The 20,034-nt window shown below is 32.2% G+C and overlaps 1 protein-coding gene across 14 annotated transcripts in view; it reads left to right on the forward strand.

Moving 5' to 3' along the window:
• Dmtn (transmembrane and coiled-coil domain 2 protein Dmtn) overlaps nt 1–20,034 on the forward strand; it is a 168,535-nt gene that overhangs the window by 133,117 nt on the left and 15,384 nt on the right. For all 14 annotated transcript variants that reach the window (XM_075354737.1, XM_075354665.1, XM_075354684.1 and 11 more), the window contains 2 exons: nt 4,606–4,827; nt 13,082–13,263. In XM_075354737.1, the coding sequence (XP_075210852.1) occupies nt 4,606–4,827; nt 13,082–13,263 (404 nt within the window). The remainder of the gene's footprint in view (nt 1–4,605; nt 4,828–13,081; nt 13,264–20,034) is intronic.

Consider the following 20,034-nt stretch of genomic DNA (forward strand, 5'->3'; position numbering starts at 1 on the left):
CAAGGTTTGAACAAATGTCTCAGGCATTGCTAGTACAGGTATATCCACAAACACCTCTGTAAACACAGTTATTAAGTCCAGACTCAATAATTATACTGAAAATATTGAATTTCTCGTCTTGCTAAAATTACTAATAATTTACTACGTCTTCATTTCATTCTAAACTGGAAATCCCTAATGACATTAAACTAGCGGGTGAAGAATTTTTCAAATCAAGAGGTATTGATGTCCTTTTAGGAGCTAATGCATTTTTTGGATTACTTCAAGATGGACGCGTTAAACTAGGGAACAATCTGCCTATTCTGCAAAATACAGTTTTTGGTTGGGTAGTTGGAGATAAAATTTCATCTCGGAAACCTATGAATAGAACTTATTCTTTCCTTACAGTTGTGGATGCCAACACGCAGCCAAGCACAGATCAACTTATTTTTTTCTTTTTGGCAGTTAGAAGAGGTAGTTAACAAACCAAAGTTAACTCAAGAACAACCATGTGAATCTCATTTTCTGACCAATGTTAAACGACAAGCTGATGGTAAATTTATTGTCAAACTACTCTTCTCTTCTGAGCCTGAGAAAGCGCTAGGCACTTCAATGGATCAAGCACTTAAACGGTTTCTATCATTAGAACGCAGACTTTTAAACGATTCTAAACTTAAAGAAGATTACATAAGTTTTTTAAACGAATATCTTGAAAACGATGAATTAGAACCTATTCTTAATAATAAAGAACATGTTATTATCAGCCACATCATCCTTTTCTTTTCTTTCTTTCTTTTTCCTGTTTAGCCCCCGGTAACTACCGTTTAGATAATTATTCAGAGGATGAATGAGGATGATATGTATGAGTGTAAATGAAATGTAGTCTTGTACATTCTCAGTTCGACCATTCCTGAGATGTGTGGTTAATTGAAACCCAACCACCAAAGAATACCGGTATCCACGATCTAGTATTCTGCCACATCATCCTGTTCTGAAGGAATCAAACTCCTCCACTCGCTTTCGCGTAGTGTTTGACGCATCTACTGAATCAACTTCCGGCAAGTCTGTGAATGACTATTTGATGATCGGACCGACCATACAGCGTGATCTGGTTTCCATCTTATTATCATTTCTTCGCCTGCACATATACGTATTTACATCCGATATTAGACAAATGTATTGAAAGATAATGATCGATGAAGAACAACGCGATTATCAAAAAATTCTTTGGCGTAATGATACATCTGAACCAACACTATCGTCTAAAAACCGTTACAAATGGAACAGCATCTGCACCTTTCTTGGCTATCCGAACGTTATTTTATTTAGCAGAAGTTGAAAAGAAAAACTTTCCAGTCGCCACTGAAGTCTTGAAAAGGGATTTTTAAGTCGACGACTGTTTAACGGGTTGTGACTCATTAGATGACCTTAATACTTTAAAAAATGAATTGATAAAACTTTTACAAACTGCAGGATTTGAATTGCGAAAATGGTGTGTTAATCACCCGCAGTTGTTAGAAAATATACCAGCTGAACATAAGGAAGCAAATTTCGTAGTCGAATCTGACAACACCACTGTCAAATCCTTAGGCATTTTCTGGAACCCTACTAGTGACACTTTTCATTTTCAAGTCAAATTGCCTGAACCACCAAACATAATTACGAAACGAATAATACTGTCGGATATTTCCCTTATATTTGACCCAATTGGTCTTGTATCACCTATTGTAATAGCAGCAAAATTATTAATGCAAGAAATTTGGATGAACAAAAACCTCGGTTGGGATGAATCAATTCCTGATAATATTAAACAGAAATGGAGTGCATATAGACAATCACTATTCTCATTAAATCAATTAACAGTTGATAGAAGAGTCCTCAGTGTAAACAAGGGTCAACGATTTGAAATACATGGGTTTTCCGACGCGTCAGAGAAGGCTTTTCGGGCTTGTATATATATTCATACGATTGAAAGTGACAATTCAATTTCAGTTAAATTACTCTGTTCCAAATCACGAGTAGCTCCGATAAAATCAAGTCTCGTTACCACGGCTAGAACTATGCGGTGCACTACTGGTTGCAGAACTGCAGAACATAAAATTCATAACTCCATTAAATTGAACATACATTCTATCACTCTTTGGACAGATTCAACGATAGTATTACATTGGCTAAATTCACCAGCATGGCAAGCATTTGTCAGCAACAGGGTGGCTCAGATACAAGAATTAACTGGTGACTATATTTGGAAACATGTCCGCTCACAGCATAACCCTGCAGACTTAATATCAAGATCGACTACACCAAGTATACTTATCTCTTCATCTCTTTGGTGCCATGGGCCACATTGGCTATCGGAAGCTGAAGATGAATGGCCTGAAGCTCTTCAAACAATTACTATCAGTCCAGAATTAGAAGAGCGTAAAAAGACACTACTTGTAGCAATATCTGTACCTAGCTGTGACTTAATGAACAGATTTTCTTCTTGGTCTAAGCTGTTACGAGTCACTGCTTTGTGTCAACGGTTTATACATAACTGCAGAAACTCTAAAACTAGAAAAACTGGTCATCTTGATGCTAACAACCTACAAAATGCAGAAATCCTTTGGATTAAACAGGTACAACAAACATTTGATGAAGACATTAAAAAAATTAAGATTGGAAAGATCGTGAGTAACAAAATTAAATCGTTAAATCCATTCATTGATGAAAACAATATTCTTCGAGTAGGAGGAAGATTAAAAAAACGCTCTAATCGACTCAAATTACAGAAATCCAATTCTCCTTCCATATGATCATACTATTACTAAACTAATATTTAATGAAAAGCACATTAACACTATACGCTGGCATTATATGGCATTTTATTCCTCCTAAATCACCTCATTTTGGAGGTATTTGGGAAGCGGGAGTTAAAACTGTAAAAAATCACCTTAAACGAGTGCTAGGAAAACATATCTTAGATCGAAGCGTGTGTAAACTCTAGACCTATGACAACTTTATCTACTGACCCAAACGATTTAAATCCTTCCTAATTGGACAATCTTTGACATCCTTTCCTGTTCCTGACATGACCAATTTAAACATAAACCAACTTGACTACTGGCAACGCATAAAACTTCTTTACCAGATAATTACCAGATTCTTTACCAGATAAAGTCTTCACCTTCAACGGGGGCGGCATGTTGGAGTAGTAGGAGTGTGGTGGGGACTAAGGGTGAGGGATCAGTCGCGGTCCAGATGCCGACTCTGACAGTCCAGTGCTGTTACTAAACGTATTCTAAACGTAAACTTAAACGACATGCTGTTTCTTATAGCAGTCGCGGACTCGCTGCCGTGGACTGCAAACATATGTCAATCTTAAACAGATGTGTGTAAAACGCAGTATTAAACTTATACTTTATACTTTACGTTACACCTTACATACTTTATACTATGTCAAGCTCAAATAAACTGTGGAACTTAAACGAGTGAATCTTATTTCACCTGTATTTTTAAACTATAAACAATAGATAAATAATGAAAAAATTGAAAAGTGAATTTTTCTTGTTCTCACTGATTAGAACATTAAAAGGAAAAAAGATATGCACATCTTAAAAATAGATAAATTTTTATGTAAATGAAGAAAAAAATTTCCAACTGAAATTAAGGCTGTATACAAAAAAATGCTTTTCACAAATGTTTTAATGATTATAAGAAACTCCAGCAAAAGGGAATTAAATCTATGGGAGACTACTTTGAAGGGTCAGTATCAATATAGAAGATGTACATTTTTTTATAAAATATTTTATCCTTTTTTCACACTCTTATTGATATATGAAGTATGTGACTGCCCAATAGTCAAGTATGGAATTACACTGCCCAATAAAAATGAGTGCGTCAGTACATAGACACTCGACAGAAACAAAGCTTCTTATGCAGTATTATATGAAGTATTAATGATGCAAAATAACTTATACGCAATATACACAAATGATAAAATTTTTTATTAATAAAAAATAGGAACTGACAACACGTGTGTTAGTATCTATAGATAGCACACGGTAGGCTTAGTGGGTAATCAGCTAGCACGTGATGCTTTTTTCATGACACTCATTTTTTCTCAGTTGACTCCCCATCCCAAAGCCTGCCTTAAGAACCTTCACTTCAATAACAATCATAACCAATAACATTACACGATACCCAATAAAAATCATAGTGCAGTTTCAAAAAGAATTTGAATTTTTTAATTTTTAATGATACTTTATTTCCTAATAAGAGTTTAATTTTATTGTTGTTACTACATTTGATAGTGAGAATGAGTTTCACTAATTCTGATTATAATTTTTTTTTTTTTTAAAGAACCATAAAAGAAAATTATGGTTATATTGTGTTAAATTTTTTTTGTGTTGATATGTAAAATTTTAAAATATCTGATTGTGTTTTTCCCAAGATAAGCTTTGTATCAAGAAAGCATACATATAATAATAGACACACTTATTGTTCAGTTTATTCATTCTGAATTAAGTTATTTTTGTGAATTACACATGTTAATTTTTGTCCAAGCCTTTGTTTTTATTTCTGTCGCTGCATTTTATTTTCTGGAATATTATTGGTAATTTTGTCAATTTTATTGTAATTTTACAGCAAGCTGTGCACAAAGAAGTTAGTTATTTGAGTCAGGCTTTAACTGAAGAACGCTTTAAAAATGAAAGATTAGAAGAACAAGTAAATGATTTGACTGAATTGCACCAAAATGAAGTAGAAAACCTTAAAACAGCAATTTCAGATATGGAAGAAAAAGTCCAGTATCAGAGTGAGGAAAGACTAAGAGATATACATGAAATGTTAGAATCTTGCCAGACAAAGGTAGGTTTTATGTTTATCAGTTAGTAACTTGTATTTTCCTAATTGTGTCGCTGGTTCAAATCCAGCCCAGAAAACCAAAATTAATGTACAGCCATTCCAGCTGCAGTGTAATACGTTGGTTGTGATAATAGCATACACCAAGTAATTGCCAGATAAATAAACTATGGATAATTTACACTTCCTTTATTTACTTTTAAATTTATATTGAATTAATTAGTCATTAAATCACAAATTTTCGTACTTTAAATACACATTTTTAAATATATGTTAAACATACTGTCTAGCTAGAATCACAAATTTTCGTACTTTAAATACACATTTTTAAATATATGTTAAAAAACATACTGTCGAGCTAGAACAGATATAAAATTAGTGATGTAGTTGATTTCACATTTTAAAGGAAAGTGAAGTTATAAGTTATTAATTGCTTAATAATACTTAAGCACTGCTGGTTCATTATTAACCCATTAATTGCCACAATTAAATAAACACTACTTGTTTTTTATTAATTACTTTACTTCATCTATTTATAAGTATATAAAGCTAGAAATATTTTCATATCAACAAAAAATTCAGTAATGGCTTGGTAATAAAATGGTTCGTTTACACACCTTTGGCCAAAATCATAATATAAAATGTAACTTTGTAAAAACATAAAAAGAAACCAAACTATTTATAAAACTAGAAAAAAAACAACTATGAATAAACTACATTAAATTGTTTTTAGTTTATTGTGGATTTATTTTCTTTGCGGTGAATGAAATTCTTTGAAACATTTTGAGTGCAGGTGGACTTTACATTTTATACACAAAAATATTTTGTGGTTTTTGCACAGCTTACATCATCTTCTAGCTTTGTTTGCATGTTCAGAAATAACATGCCCTACTTTGTCCAAACGAATATTTTCCGGCAAACTATTTTTTGAAGGCCGACCTTTAGTTGCCAATGATGGAGAAGGAACATTATCTCCCCGAATTTCAGCGATGCACTGTGGTATTTTTATTTCCTCACTTTTGATCAACAATAATACAAGGTACGACCTAAAGTCAATTTGACTGATTTTATCATGGTTTACAAGCCGATATAATTTCCACGAATTTACTATAACAGAATCGATAGCATTAGTAAACAATGGCCACCACTACTTTTTTCCACGCACTTTTATTCTATAGTTTCCAATGCCATTGTCATAAGAATCCACGCCACCCATGAATTTCGTGTATTGTGCTACCATTAATGGCTGACTAATAGTTATATCTTTTCTGCTATATCTTTTTGTATTTGCTAATGGGTAAATTCCGTTGTGATTACTGGCAACTGTCACCACTGCATTATCATTCCATCTAGCTACTGCAAAACTAGTTTTTTTATCAAATGCAAAATCGAATGTACATCTATCCATCTTCTGCAATACTTTTGAACTCTCTAGTGGGCAATTAGGAAGCCTATTTTCTCTGACAGTGCCGGTAGCAAAATATCCTTTTTCATTGAGTAATTTAAATAGATCATATGTCGAAAAAAAATTGTCAAAATAAATTGTATGCTCGTTCGGATGGGATACAACATTTAACAGATAGATTACTACTTGTGTTCCCAGACCATATTCAGGTTTTTCTTTTTTAGCACCTCCGTATGGTATAATTGGTACAAATACCCATCAGAACTACATAAACACCAAAGCTTGAATCCAAATCTGATTGGTTTTCCCCTTATAAACATATTTGCTGAATGCCTACCAAAATATGGCACCATTTCTTCATCAATAGATAAATTATGAGAAAAAACGCCAAACTGTAAATTACGTTTGTTTATTTCATCAAAAAATGGCCAAATTTTTGCAAATTTATCGTTGTTGTCAAGCAATTTGTTATCGGAAAGGTGCAGGTTCCTTTTTATTGCTCTAAAGGTGTTACGGCTCTTTGAATTTCTGACTATTTCAACAACCTTATCTTCATCCTTACTCCAATATATTTCTGTTTGAGGTAACGTATGATAACCAGTCAGTATCGAAATTGCAATAAATCTTTTTAGTAACGCACTATTTAAAGAAACATCATGCCGATTGTTGTCATGTGCGTATTTTATACTAAACTCTAAAATCATATTCAGCAAATCATTATCAAAATAAAGGAAAAATATTTCAAGGGGTGATTTTCCTGCCAGTTTATTTTCTAAAATTTCTATTTGTCTATGTTCTACTGAAATTGGCAATTCTTTATAAATTGGTTCAATTTTTTCCCATTTTGGAATATTTGTTTTGGGTTTAGTTTTCGATTTTTTTGGTTTATCCTTGCAATTTAATATTTCAGCATCTTTTTCTGAATGTTCATGAATCTCAAACGTACCTGCTATATCAGTTGTTGCTGTAGAAGGGGTCTCGATTAGCAAATTGTCATCAAAATCTTCTTCATCTGTAAGTTCATCAACTTTAGGTGGAATATAAGTCGCGTCAATAGCAGTTGCTTGCGATATGTTGTTATCTTCATCTTCATCTAAAATGGACTGCAATTTGTCAAGTGTCAGCGGTTTTTCAAAATTCTACATTTTAAAAAATACTTAAATTATAATGAAATCAACTCGACTCTTGTAAAACTAATGCATGTACATCGTAAATAAACACTATACTAAAAGACGATGTAATATTGTTTGAGATATTTCTTGAGTAAATTTCTATGAATTATAAAAGTAATACCGAATACGTAATCAAAATTTAATAACAAAAGGAAACGCTGTATCAATTCAATAAAATGTTAGAAACTAAACAAAACTACAACGATGTATAAGCAAAACAATGCAACACAAGACTGTGAGAATATTCGAACATTAATTTAAGGAAAAAATTAATTTAAGAAATTAAGGAAAAAAATGACTTCAGGTAATTGATTTTTCTTTGGATAATCTTAAAGAAAATTTCCCACTCAAAAAACCAATGAGTTAGGAGTTCTATTTATCAATCTGCATTATATCAAACCTAGTGAAATGCTGTGAACATACCTATAATTTTACTTTTTGGAATCACTTCATTAAAAATTGGTAGAGATATAATTTTTAAAATGTTTGTGCTCTACATATCATGCACACAGTTTGATTATATTTCAATAACTTGTCTGATTCCAATGAATTCAGATGAAAATTACAATTAGAAAATTATAGTACATACCAAACCCTGTACTATTAAAATTGAGTAATTTATCAGCTAATTTCTAAAAGCAAACTTAACTTGTTCATGAAAGAAATTGTAAAACAAAAAAGTAATTAACATTGTTGAGAAAAATTATGTAAAACCTAAAAACTAGTAGGTGGCTATTTTGATATCAGTACAATTAATTAAACAATAATATTGAATTAATAATAAAAAACAATACTTATGAAATGTTTATAGAATAAAAAAAGCAATTGTTTACCAAAATAAGTAAAAAATATTTAGGTAGTCTCAATCAGAAGCATAAAGTTAACTCAAGAGCAATCTAAATAACAGTAAAGTCAAATTTCCTATTTCAGTCTTATGTATGCCTTTGTATAGGATTGGATAAAATAAAAATTTATTTCAGAAAAGATAAATAGAGCATGAACCTTGAAGCAATGTTTAAGAAATATCTCCTTTAATGAACAAAATTTAAAGGAGGGTATCTCAAAAACGGTTTAGATTAGTTTTTTTTTGTTTATGAATATAAGTACACCAGCAAAAAAATTAATCCAAACACAGTATTTTTAACAGAAAATTGTATTTTTTAAATAAAAATGTTTAATAGTTAAACTTACTCAAATTTAATAATTTATGTATCCTATTTCATTAATCCTCTTTGGTATTGATTCCACTAAGGTAGGACAGTGATTTTTTTATTTCTTCATCTCAAAACCAAACCTTTATCACTGAACTAATAAGGTCAGTTTTTGTGCTGCAATTCATTTTCTGAAGTTTTCCCTTTAGTATGACTTATAAATTTTCAATGGGATTCACGTCAAGGGAGTTTCCCTTGACGAGAGCACTCAATTATTTTTTGGTTTTTGAAGAACTCTTTTGCTTTCTTTCATGTGTGACGTGGTGAAGGTCCTGTCGGAAAATGAGTTCTTGGTTCTTCTGCATAAGTGGGACAATTTTTCTTTAGCATATATTAATGTATTGATCTGATTTCATCATCCCATCCACAGACATAAGTGCTTCTGACCCTTCATATGTAAAACATCCCAAATACATCGTTTTGGCTAGGTGTTTGGGAGCTTGTTGCAGATGTGCTGGCGTAGTAGTCTTCTCATCTGTTGACCTTTCGAATGTAGGCTACTCTCTCCCCTTGGACAAAGAAATGAGTCTCGTCTGAGACATCTTTCCACATCTCAATAGTCTTTATGTTCCTTTGCCTATTGAAGTCTTTTTGTCTTCATAACTTGTGTCAGTAATTGCTTCTTTTTAAGTTTCTGACCAATCCTTTCCACTGCCAACAATCTTCTATGAACTGTCATGTCAGAAACATTGGCTCTCATGTCCCTATTAAGGTCAACAGCTGACAATCATAGATTAATTTTGCTTTTACTTATTAGTAATTGATCCTGTGTAAGTGTGGTTTTCTTTTTCCGTCCACATTTTCCTTTTCTCTTCGGAGAGACGGAACCTGTTTCCCTAGACCTTTTCACGATTTCATTTACAGTACCTAACACCTCACTACACTCACTGGCAGTCTGTCTTTAAGTCATTTGTGTGTTGGGACAAAGCAACCATTTTTGACCGCTTTCGTGGGGTTATATTCCCCACATGAATAACGTACGTATAACAGAAACTCACAAAGTCACCAATAACTAATTGACAATGAATTATAAAAGCATAAAAACCACTAATTCTGTTTTTATATGAACTAACAACCTAACCTGAAACACCAAACAGCAAGTCTGCTACAGAATGAAGATTCCCTACAACAGAACAAAAATTCCCTTTGTTCAATTAATTTGTTCACTATTGTATTGTTAATTTTAAATAATTCATTTATAATATGTCCTTTCAATGTATAAGTAAAGATCAGTTTTTAATAGGGTTTTGAATGAACCAACAACCATTTAGAATCATTTTGTGAGTGAAAATTGATTTTTTCTATAAAACTTTTTATATACGCCTATACTCATTCACATTTCAATTAATGCCAACAGCATATTCTGCAAAAACATTAATACATATAAAAACCTGATTTTTATAGCTATTCATTATACAAAAAAAAAGTAGACAATAAAAATAGACTCAAAAAATAAATAGATAAAATAAAACAAATAACAGTATTTAATGGTTTTGATGATAAAATTATAGAAAAAAATTTATGAAAAAGAGAATAAAAAGTACTATCATCGTTTTACAAAAATGTAACAGGAAAATAACACTAAAGACTAGTAACAGTTTTTACCTAAAATACAATTATATAAATAAAATAATAAAAAACTTACTAATGTATATGATAAAAATCAATATAAAAAAAGTTAAACCAAATAACGATATTACAAGATATTTAAGGAATAACAGGAATAAAAATAATTGAAAGGACTTAAGGGGAATATATAAAATTAACTGTAACGAATGTAATAAAATTTAAATTTGTAAAACTAACATTTCATTTTAAAAAATGTTTACAGAACATTATAATCCTTACAGAAACAAAAAAAAGAAGTGTATCTAATGTGGCTGACCATTTGTTGCAATGTAAGCATAGTATTGCTGATTGTAAAAATAATTTAGAAATTTTAGAGATTTGTAATAATGAAAGAAAAATTAATATTCTTGAAAAACATATTTATAAATTTGAACAAAAGTATGAAAAAATTAAAGACATAATAAATTATAGCAGTTGGCAACAATAATGTAATGTGCAAAATAATATTATGGAAGTATGATGTTTTAAATCTACACCATTCCATAACGGCAAAGGAGATGTGTTCATCATAACAATTTTTTTTTTGTTTCATCAGTTGGTTGAATACCAATTAACTGATGATTTGGCATTATGCTAAAGTCAATTATTGGTGCTAGTTTTTTAAGTTTACTTATTTGTTGCTGGGTTTTGGGGTAGTTAGATTTCAGTTGTTATTATATATATATATATATATATATATATATATATATATATATTTACAGCAAATATCCTAAACTAAGTAAAGATTATCCTTCCACATTTTGCTATTTGTTTGTTTGAGATTGTTAATATTCCATTTCTTCCTTTTTTTATTGTTTATGACTTGTTACCTCACTTCATTAATTAATTATTTTTAAATCATTTATATTCTTTTATTTCATTTGCTTTTCTAAAATGAAGAAATTGGAAAAACTGATTATAGTGATGGAAAATAAAGATTGTAACACAGATCAAATTTTAACAATCATAATTGAAATATGAGATAAAATTTAAGCTAATAAGCTTTAAGCAATATAACTGGAAGTTATACTAAGGTTAAATCTACTATTAACTTCATACCCTTAATTAAACAAAATTAAAAAACCTTAAAATAATGAAAAATATTATAAACACCTTTAAAATAATGAAAAATATTATAAACACCTTAAAAAATAACTTTTGTATCGCTTTCATTGAATGTAAAGAAAATTTTATTTAATTTTTTTTTTTTTAGATTTACGTTATATCTGGATGCAGTTATTTAAATGGGTATTTACATATTAGCCTGTTAACCATAACCATAATGATCCTGTAACTTTGAAAATACTTCAGAGTTATGGGATCGTTAACATATTTTACATATTAAAAATATAAGCATTATTGTTTTTAATTATAGATATAAATTATATTTATAAAATAAATAAATATAAATGGTTATACAAATGTTAATCTAATGGTTATATCAGATGATATTAACAGTAATCCAAACTTATACAATTTATTGGTTGACAGACTAATACGTAAGAACCTTTAAAGTTTCTTATTGATTTCATTAATTTTTGTTTTTGGATTTTTTATTTTATTTTGAATTTGGATTTAATAGTAATTTTTTTAAATCAATGTTTTGAATTTCACTCTTAATTATGTACATATTGTTCATCACTCTCATAAATTGAGATAAGTCATAACAAAAGAAATGTACTGAAAAGTGTATCTAGAAACTAATTTTGGGTTTTATTTATTCACAATAAGTAATGAATTCAGCTATGACAGTTTTAATAAAGCTAAAGCACTCTTTTTGTACTTATTCAATTAATAGAATTTACTTTAAATTTGTTTCTAATTATAATCAGATTTATTAGAAAAGAGTAATTTTTTTCTCTTCTCCATGTGTTATGTTTATTGCCATTAACTTTTGAATCCTATATTTATAACATTCTCACAAAAGCAAATGCACATTGTATATTAATTTTGGAATTATTAGGAATCTTTCATATTAATTTTAAATATTACAATTAAATTATTTAATTTGTAGAATTTTTATAATTTCTAAATTTATTAGTAGATAACCTAATGTTTCAAGCAAAAAAGTAAGAGTATGATCTGAGGTTTTAATTATTAATCATTTTACTCAAATTATTATTTTTTTTTTTTTTTTTTTTTTTTTTTTACTGGCAAAAATAGTAAATTTGGATCAATATACATCACTCCTTCTTCCAGCCCCTTTCTTTTTTTCTATCACACGTGGAAATTGTCTAATTCCAAATTCCATGGAAATGTATCAGTTTAGATCCTAAAATCTAAATTAAAGCCTTTTATATTATTACTTGAATTTAATAATTATTTGTTATTTACTAAAATATCAGGGTGTTTGGATCATCATAATAATTATTATCACCTGGTTTCCTTTGAGAAAGTTGTTCAAGCCTTGTCCAGACTGATCATATTTTAACACTTGGAGCTCCTAAATCAAGGAACCCCGATTCAAAAGCTCCACATGCTATTTAAAGACATCTAGAATAACCTACAAATCCATCAATCAGGTAGCTAGTAGATACATACAAATATTTTCAGAACAGATTTTTATTTTTCATAAACCCGTGCTCAACTGCCTGCTCTAGTAAATAAAGCTAAAGATTATCTATTTTAAAGGGTAACAGCTCATGGTTGTGTAAATTAGTTTATTACTTTCAAGGAGAAAAAATTTCAAAATAGGTGCTCAACATGTTTAAAAAGTAATTACTGTTTTGTAAATTAAAATTTGTTGTGTGCAGGCTTTCATATATTTAATTAGAAAATAATTACATTTTTTAATAGTATGAAATAATATATGTTGCTTAGAAAAATTCATTTGACAGTAATTTGTCTGTTTTTTTTTTTTTTAGATCTCTAAAATGGAGCATCAACAAGCTCAGCATCAGCAGTACTTGACCCTAGAAGGTTTAGATAACTCTAATGCTCGAGCACTTGTTGTCAAATTAATAAATGTTCTGTTAACTGTTTTACAAGTTATTCTCCTATTAGTTGCAACAACCGCTGGCATTATGATGCCTTTCCTACGCACACGGTCAGTAATTTTACTTTAAAGTTTAGAACAGTTTAATCTCAAAATTTTACCAAATATTATTTGCATGTGTACTATTTATTTATATAGTAATTGAAGTGTGTGATTTCCATTCATTTACAAAATTAATGTTTCACTTTACAAAATCATAAATTGCTGAATATGCCAATTCATAAACAGGGTGATATAATTGAGTTTAGGTTTAAAGTTGTCAAGAATTAACAATAATAAAAAATGAAACATGTTAATACATTAAAATATAAATCGATTTTTTTTTTTTGTCTCGAATATTACAGTACGTTATATTTTGCTGCAATAAAATCTGTAATAATGCTTCATTGTTATTGAGTAACATATTATAATAAATGTTATTTTTAAAATAATGGTGTGATTTTTTTACATTAACATTATAACTTTATTTATTATTATTGTTATTATATTTTATGACCTCGTAGGATCACTTTAGTCAGTCCATTATCCAAGTCTCTTTGATGGGACTGTTTGGGCCTTGCAATCCTTCCAGTACTTTTTCATACCTTCATCTTTGTGCCCTTTCTTGTACTGAAAAGTTGAGTTTCTTCTTGTGAGTATGAATCAAGTGTTTTTCTTTTTGATTTTCTTGTTTAATTTTATTTTATCTGTGGTGTCTTCTGGTGTAAAGCCAATATATCCTTCTGCATCCTGCCTTAGTGTTTTTTGAGTCAAGATTGTACTGTGTAACTGTTTCAGAAGTCTTGAATCTTGCATCCTTCTCCTGATATGTTCAAAGAATCGTAGTCTCCTCTTACGCATGGTATCAGTGATGGGTTATAACTCTTGAGATTCATGATGTGGTCTGGTCAGCTCCTCCAGGGTCTGATATCTCCCTGGAATTCTAGTTCTTTCTCAAGTTGTGAACTGGTGCTGTTGACGATGATTCTTGAAAGAATTTTGTATATTGTGTCTAGGAGTGAAATTCCCCTGTAATTGTTAGGGTCTGTTTTGTCCCCTTTTTTGTGTAGCGGATGGATGAAAGCTGTCATCCAGTGTCCGAGTTCTGGTAGTTCTTCAATCTAATTGTTGATAAGCCGTTGATGAAGAGCAATTTTTTGCTGATCCTCCTGCATGTTTCTAGATCTCTACAAAAGTCTGATCTTCTCCCGCTGCTTTATAATTCTTTATCTCACCAGTGCACTTGGTAGAATCCTTTTATTGTAGGAGCGTTTATGTTTTCTGGTGGTGTTATTCTAGAATAACACCACCAGAAAATGGTGGAATGTTGATCTAGAAGTTTAGGTGTTCTGTCAGTTCTTTGCAATTTAGGAGTTAGTTGAAATATTTAGCAGGGATTTCCACGTTGTCTGTATTGTTGTGGACCAGTTTACCATTTTCATTCTTTATTAGTAGGGTTGGGGAATTCGTTTTTTTGGAGCTGATTTTTGAAAGTTTTGTAGTAGTTTCTCGACTGTGTTTTATTGAATTCTTCTTCTATTGTCTTCAGTGTGTCTTTATGGTGTTGTCTTTTTATTCTCCATAGGGTTCAGGTGGTTTGTTTTCTTTGTTTTACTAGATTTTAGAAAGATGTTTCTGATTTTTGGGTTTAGTGAAATAGTCATGCTTGATGTATTTTCTCCACTGTTTTGCCAGATTCACTCTTCCACTATTGATGTTGTTACGGCATTTTATTGGAGCAAATTCTTCTGTGATTTGTTTAAAGTTGTTGACTAGATCTTGAGTTTATCCACGATTTGTTATTTTTTCAGTTGCTTTTTGGTAATTTTCATTCTTGATTTGATTAGTTGGGGAGGGTCCATTTTTCTTTTAGGGGCTGTCCAGTAAGATCCCTGTACTGAAAGTACAAACTAACTACAACCAGGGCCAAACCATTCACAACAAGCTTAACAATGCTTTGATCTGGGTCAGAGCAGAGGCCTACCATATGAAGATACTAAGACACAGTATGGCAGATTTGCTATCACCATTGAAACACTTATTCAGGAACCTGGTAGATCATCCTTAACCACATACAGGTGCTGTAGAAAAAGAATATCGAGGCTTCATTTCTCAGCAACCTCACCTAGCTCAACTTGGACTGCATAGGCTCTCTGGGCATTAAGTTGACTGAACCTAACCACCAAGAGAGTTGAAGTATATCTCAACCGCTCTCAAATAGCAACCACACTTTTTACTATTGACAGAGTGCCTATGAATTTTTCGCAACCTTTTGCAGTTTACGCGCGACAGAGTCTCTTTCTTTCGCGGGCAGTCGTCACACTTATGGCCCTGTTCACCACAATGTGCGCGACCAACGCATACTTACAGAACTTAGCCCTGTTGCCAAACCTACAACACTTTAAGCATCACTGCACATCAAGGTATTCCTTGACGCGACAGGATGTGAAGTCAATGAAGATTCGTTCCTCGAACTTCTGATGAAAACCAGCCCATAACTCAAAAACGCTGTGATACCATGGGGCATCACGCTTGCTGGTCTTAAAGATGGCTTACACTGATCTTTGAACATAGCCTCATCCAAGTCTGTATTCTGCTCTCAGATGAGAGACAGAACCTCATCGTTGGAGAGGCTCCGTTCTATGTTGTATATAATGACACGGGGGGCCTACGTAAATGCTTGGGGTCTACCGTGACCTCAAGTTTCTGGACTGCAGGAGACTCCTTGATAACCCAGACCATCTCCTTATTCTCAGCAACAACTACCAGCCCTTTGCTGGTCTCCTTAATATCCTTTATCTTAAGCTGATTCCAGTCATCACAAAGGGCAGCCCAGAAATCTCGCTTCAGGTCCTGACTCATGGTCTTCGAGCCCTTACCTTATTCACAAGAAGGACCTCTGGCTTTTCAGCCACCTTGCTGGCCTCGCACTGGGGCGTGGACCACCTTTGGAGCTGCTTTCACCTCCTTGGGCTTGGAGGCCAATGCTTCAAAGCCCTTACAAACTGCTGTAAAAGCCTCCCTGATCTTGGCTAGGCGGGGAAGAATAGTCTTCCTCGTCCCTACTCTAATGCCACTGGGAAGCGCTAAGAAGTCTAACATGTAGTCCAGATCCTCCAGGACTACTTTAGTCAGCGGGGCGGAACTGCCAGGTCTGCTCTTTCGTCTTCTTGAAAGCCTTTACTGCCAGGGTGGGTTTCATCTGGGTGGGTGCACCTGTGTCCATCTCGCTTACCTCATCCTCTGAGGAGCTCGTTGATGGCACGGGCTCAGGCTCTTGGAACTCGGACATGGCCGAAGATTCCCCGACTCCTAGCTCTCTAACCCCTAGCAGAACGAACAGGCTCTTGCCGTCTTCCTCCTAACTGAAAACTCTGGGCCCACTTATGTGATGACTGCCTGCAGCGAGCACGGGCAGCTGGGGACCTTCTGTATTCCCCTGTCACTCTTTGTACTTCTTTGCCGCTACTGGATCAATCGGGTGCAATACATGAACGTACGACACAAAACCATAGATTATGGTCCCCACTCTGAAAAGAGTGCAACCAGGACTAGGGAAAATCCCTTGCTTGTTATAGGGTCTTACAACCAGGAGTCGTTGCCACCTTTCAGCCGTGATGAGGCAGGTATGCATTGTATAAACGCAACCCATTTACCTCCGCAGAAGTAAGAAATGACAAGCCTAACACAATGAAGTTCTAACTGTGCCAATATTCTCCAGATCAGCATATAAAGCATTATGCATTACATACAGTAACTTATGGAACTGCTTGTGCTTCATTCTTAGCCGCATGATGTCTAATACAAAGAGGCAATAAAAATGAAATTAATTATTCACAAGCCGCTACAAGGCTATTCGAAATGACTTCTATGTTGATGACCTTATTACAGGAACATACAGCTTAAATGAAGTCATTCAACTAAAAACCAATATTTCTAAACTATTACAACAGTATGGTTTTACATTTCATTCATGGTTTTCTAACAGTTCCATCAGTATGTTCCTTTATAACTTTTCCATTCCATCTCTTCAAGAGCATTATATATGAACATTAGGAATTCTATAGAATAAACCTCAGACATATTACTTTACCAAATTACTCATTTCAAAGATGCTAACGTTTATACTAAAAGAAATATTTTAGCCCTTTTCTGATAAAAGGCTATGGTTATTGTATTTACATACAAATAGTATTTGCCAACAATACAATCTCATCAAATTTATTGTGTTCAAGATCAAGATTGGCCCCTCTTAAACAGATAACTTTACCAAAACTGGAATTTTGTGCTTTTTTGTTACTTTCTCGTTTGTTGGTAAAGGTAACTTACATATTACGGGTAGAGGTGTTGACAAAGTACATCTATACACAGATTTGACAATTGCACTCTATTTGATTCATGGGCTGCCATCCATCTGGAAGATATTTGTAAGCAACAGAATATCTGAAATTAAACAAAATACAGCAGTTTTTAAGTGGCATTATGTCAAGTCTTCAGACAATCCTTCTCACATATTATCCCCAACTAAATTAACTGATATGTCGCTTTGGTGGCATAGTCCAGTTTGGCTTTCACGATGTTCTTTATCTTGACCAAATAACCATAATTCTATTTTTAATAACTGCAATTTTAACCCAGATTGTTTACTGGAAAAACATAAAACTATTTCAATGTCATATGTGTCAACTGTTCTGTTTGATTACACCCAAAGGTTCTTGTCTCTACACCTTACTCCATACATTTAATTTTTGTTTCAGATTTATTCATAATAGTAAGTCAAACCAATTAGAACAAATTTTTGGTCCATTATCTACACAAGAACTAAATCATATGCTTACATTTTTCTTACTACAATCCCAATCTTTACACTTTGGTAATGAAATAAGTAGTCTTAAAAACAATCAAGCTATTGTTGGACAAAGTAAACTTGTCTCTCTTGATTTATTCTTAGATGGATTAGGTTTACTTCATGTTGGAGGCAGGCTGTAACATTCTCTATTATATTATCATGCAAAACATCTTATTATTATACAGCCAGATGCTAATATTACCAAAGTAATCAGTTCTGCTGAGCATTAAGGACTTTTACATTCTGGCATTCAGCTAATACATCACACTTTACATCAAAGGTACTGGGTATTAAAAGCTAAAAGAATTATTTCGTCAGTCATTCATAAATATTTAACTTGCTTTAAGTTTATTGCATCAACCTAAGTTCAACAACTTGGTTCGTTACCATCCTTTAGAGTGATTCCCTGTCAACCATTTTCTGCTTGTGCAACAGATTACAGTAGTCCGATTATAATACATCATGACGAGCAAACATCTACATCCTTGAACCTTGAATAAGGCTTATATTGCTCTTTCATTTGCGTTGCTACTAAGGCCATACATTTAGAATTGGTAACTGATCTCACTTCACAGGCATTTATTGCAGCCTTAAAGAGATTTATATCTTGTAAGGGTATTTCTACACAAATCTTTTCTGACAATGCCTCTTTTGCTGCGCTAGCAATATCCTCTACAATCTATGACAACTCTTTAAATCAGATAGATTTAAAACAGACATCCATTCATTTTCAACTAAACAAGGTAATACATTGGTAATTTATACCATCTGCTTCTCCCCATTTTGGTGGTTTATGGGAGAGCGCAGTATAGAGCGTTAAATTTAATTTACGTCGTGTTGGACAAACGATTCTGAATTTTGAGGAGTTATTTACAATTTTAACTCAGAATGAGGCTTGTTTTAATTCTCGTCCCATTTTTTTCAGTTTCTACAGACCATAAAGGATCCAGAACATCTCTCTCCAGGAAATCTTCTTATTGGATGTCCTCTTATGTCTTTGCCTGAACCCAGTTATCAGAAAATTGAAATTAATAGTTTTCACCACTGGCAACTTATTCAAAAATTTAATCTTTCTATCTGGAACAGATGGTCTAGAGATTATCTGCATTACCTATAACACAACAAATGGTGTTTTCCTTCTCAAAATTATTTGGTAGGAGATCTAGATTTGATCACTGAGGATTCTACTCCCATGCTTTGGAATCATAGAGTTGTCGCTCAGGTTTATTCAGGTCCTGACAAGTTGGTAAGGGTTATGGATGTAAATACTGCTAAAGGTTAAATAATACTTAACATACTCATAATTGTCAATGATTTACATATTTTTAAGGTCATAATAAAATTTATATTATATTTCATTTGATTTGATACTCATTGTAATGAATTGTTATTGTAACTTTAGTTGTTTGTAGTCCTTAATGTATTTATTAACATGTTATCATTATTGTTTGTTATTTATAACTTTAGATGCTTATTTATGTTAATGTAATTGTAACATTATTATTATACTGTATTTATATGTACATACATACATACTACACATAGGCACATTTGCAAACAATGTATATATATATATATATATATATATATATGTATGTATATATACATCCAACATGTACATATAATATATACATATTATATTGTAACATTATTTATTAGGTACACAGAAGCACCTAGATGGTTTATTCATCAATTCATGCAGACTAGGTTTCCCATGACATCATTTACTCAAACTCTTACATCATGATTGCTCTGTCCATTTAATACATCTTCACTCTAATGGAATCTCACAAACAGCATTTCTAGAAGAAATTCTAGATTCACGTGATCTTAGGTACAGATCATCCATGGCATCATGATTGCTCTGGCCATTGAATAAACCTTCACTTCAATGAAACAGCACTCTCGAAGAAGCTCAGATCCACGATGATGCTTATATCTTTATTATATAGTTATTTACGATTTATTTTTGGAATGAGTGCCCAAGACATTTT

Source organism: Lycorma delicatula, chromosome 1 (assembly GCF_047948215.1).
Source record: "Lycorma delicatula isolate Av1 chromosome 1, ASM4794821v1, whole genome shotgun sequence".
NCBI classification, from domain to species: Eukaryota; Metazoa; Arthropoda; class Insecta; order Hemiptera; family Fulgoridae; genus Lycorma; species Lycorma delicatula.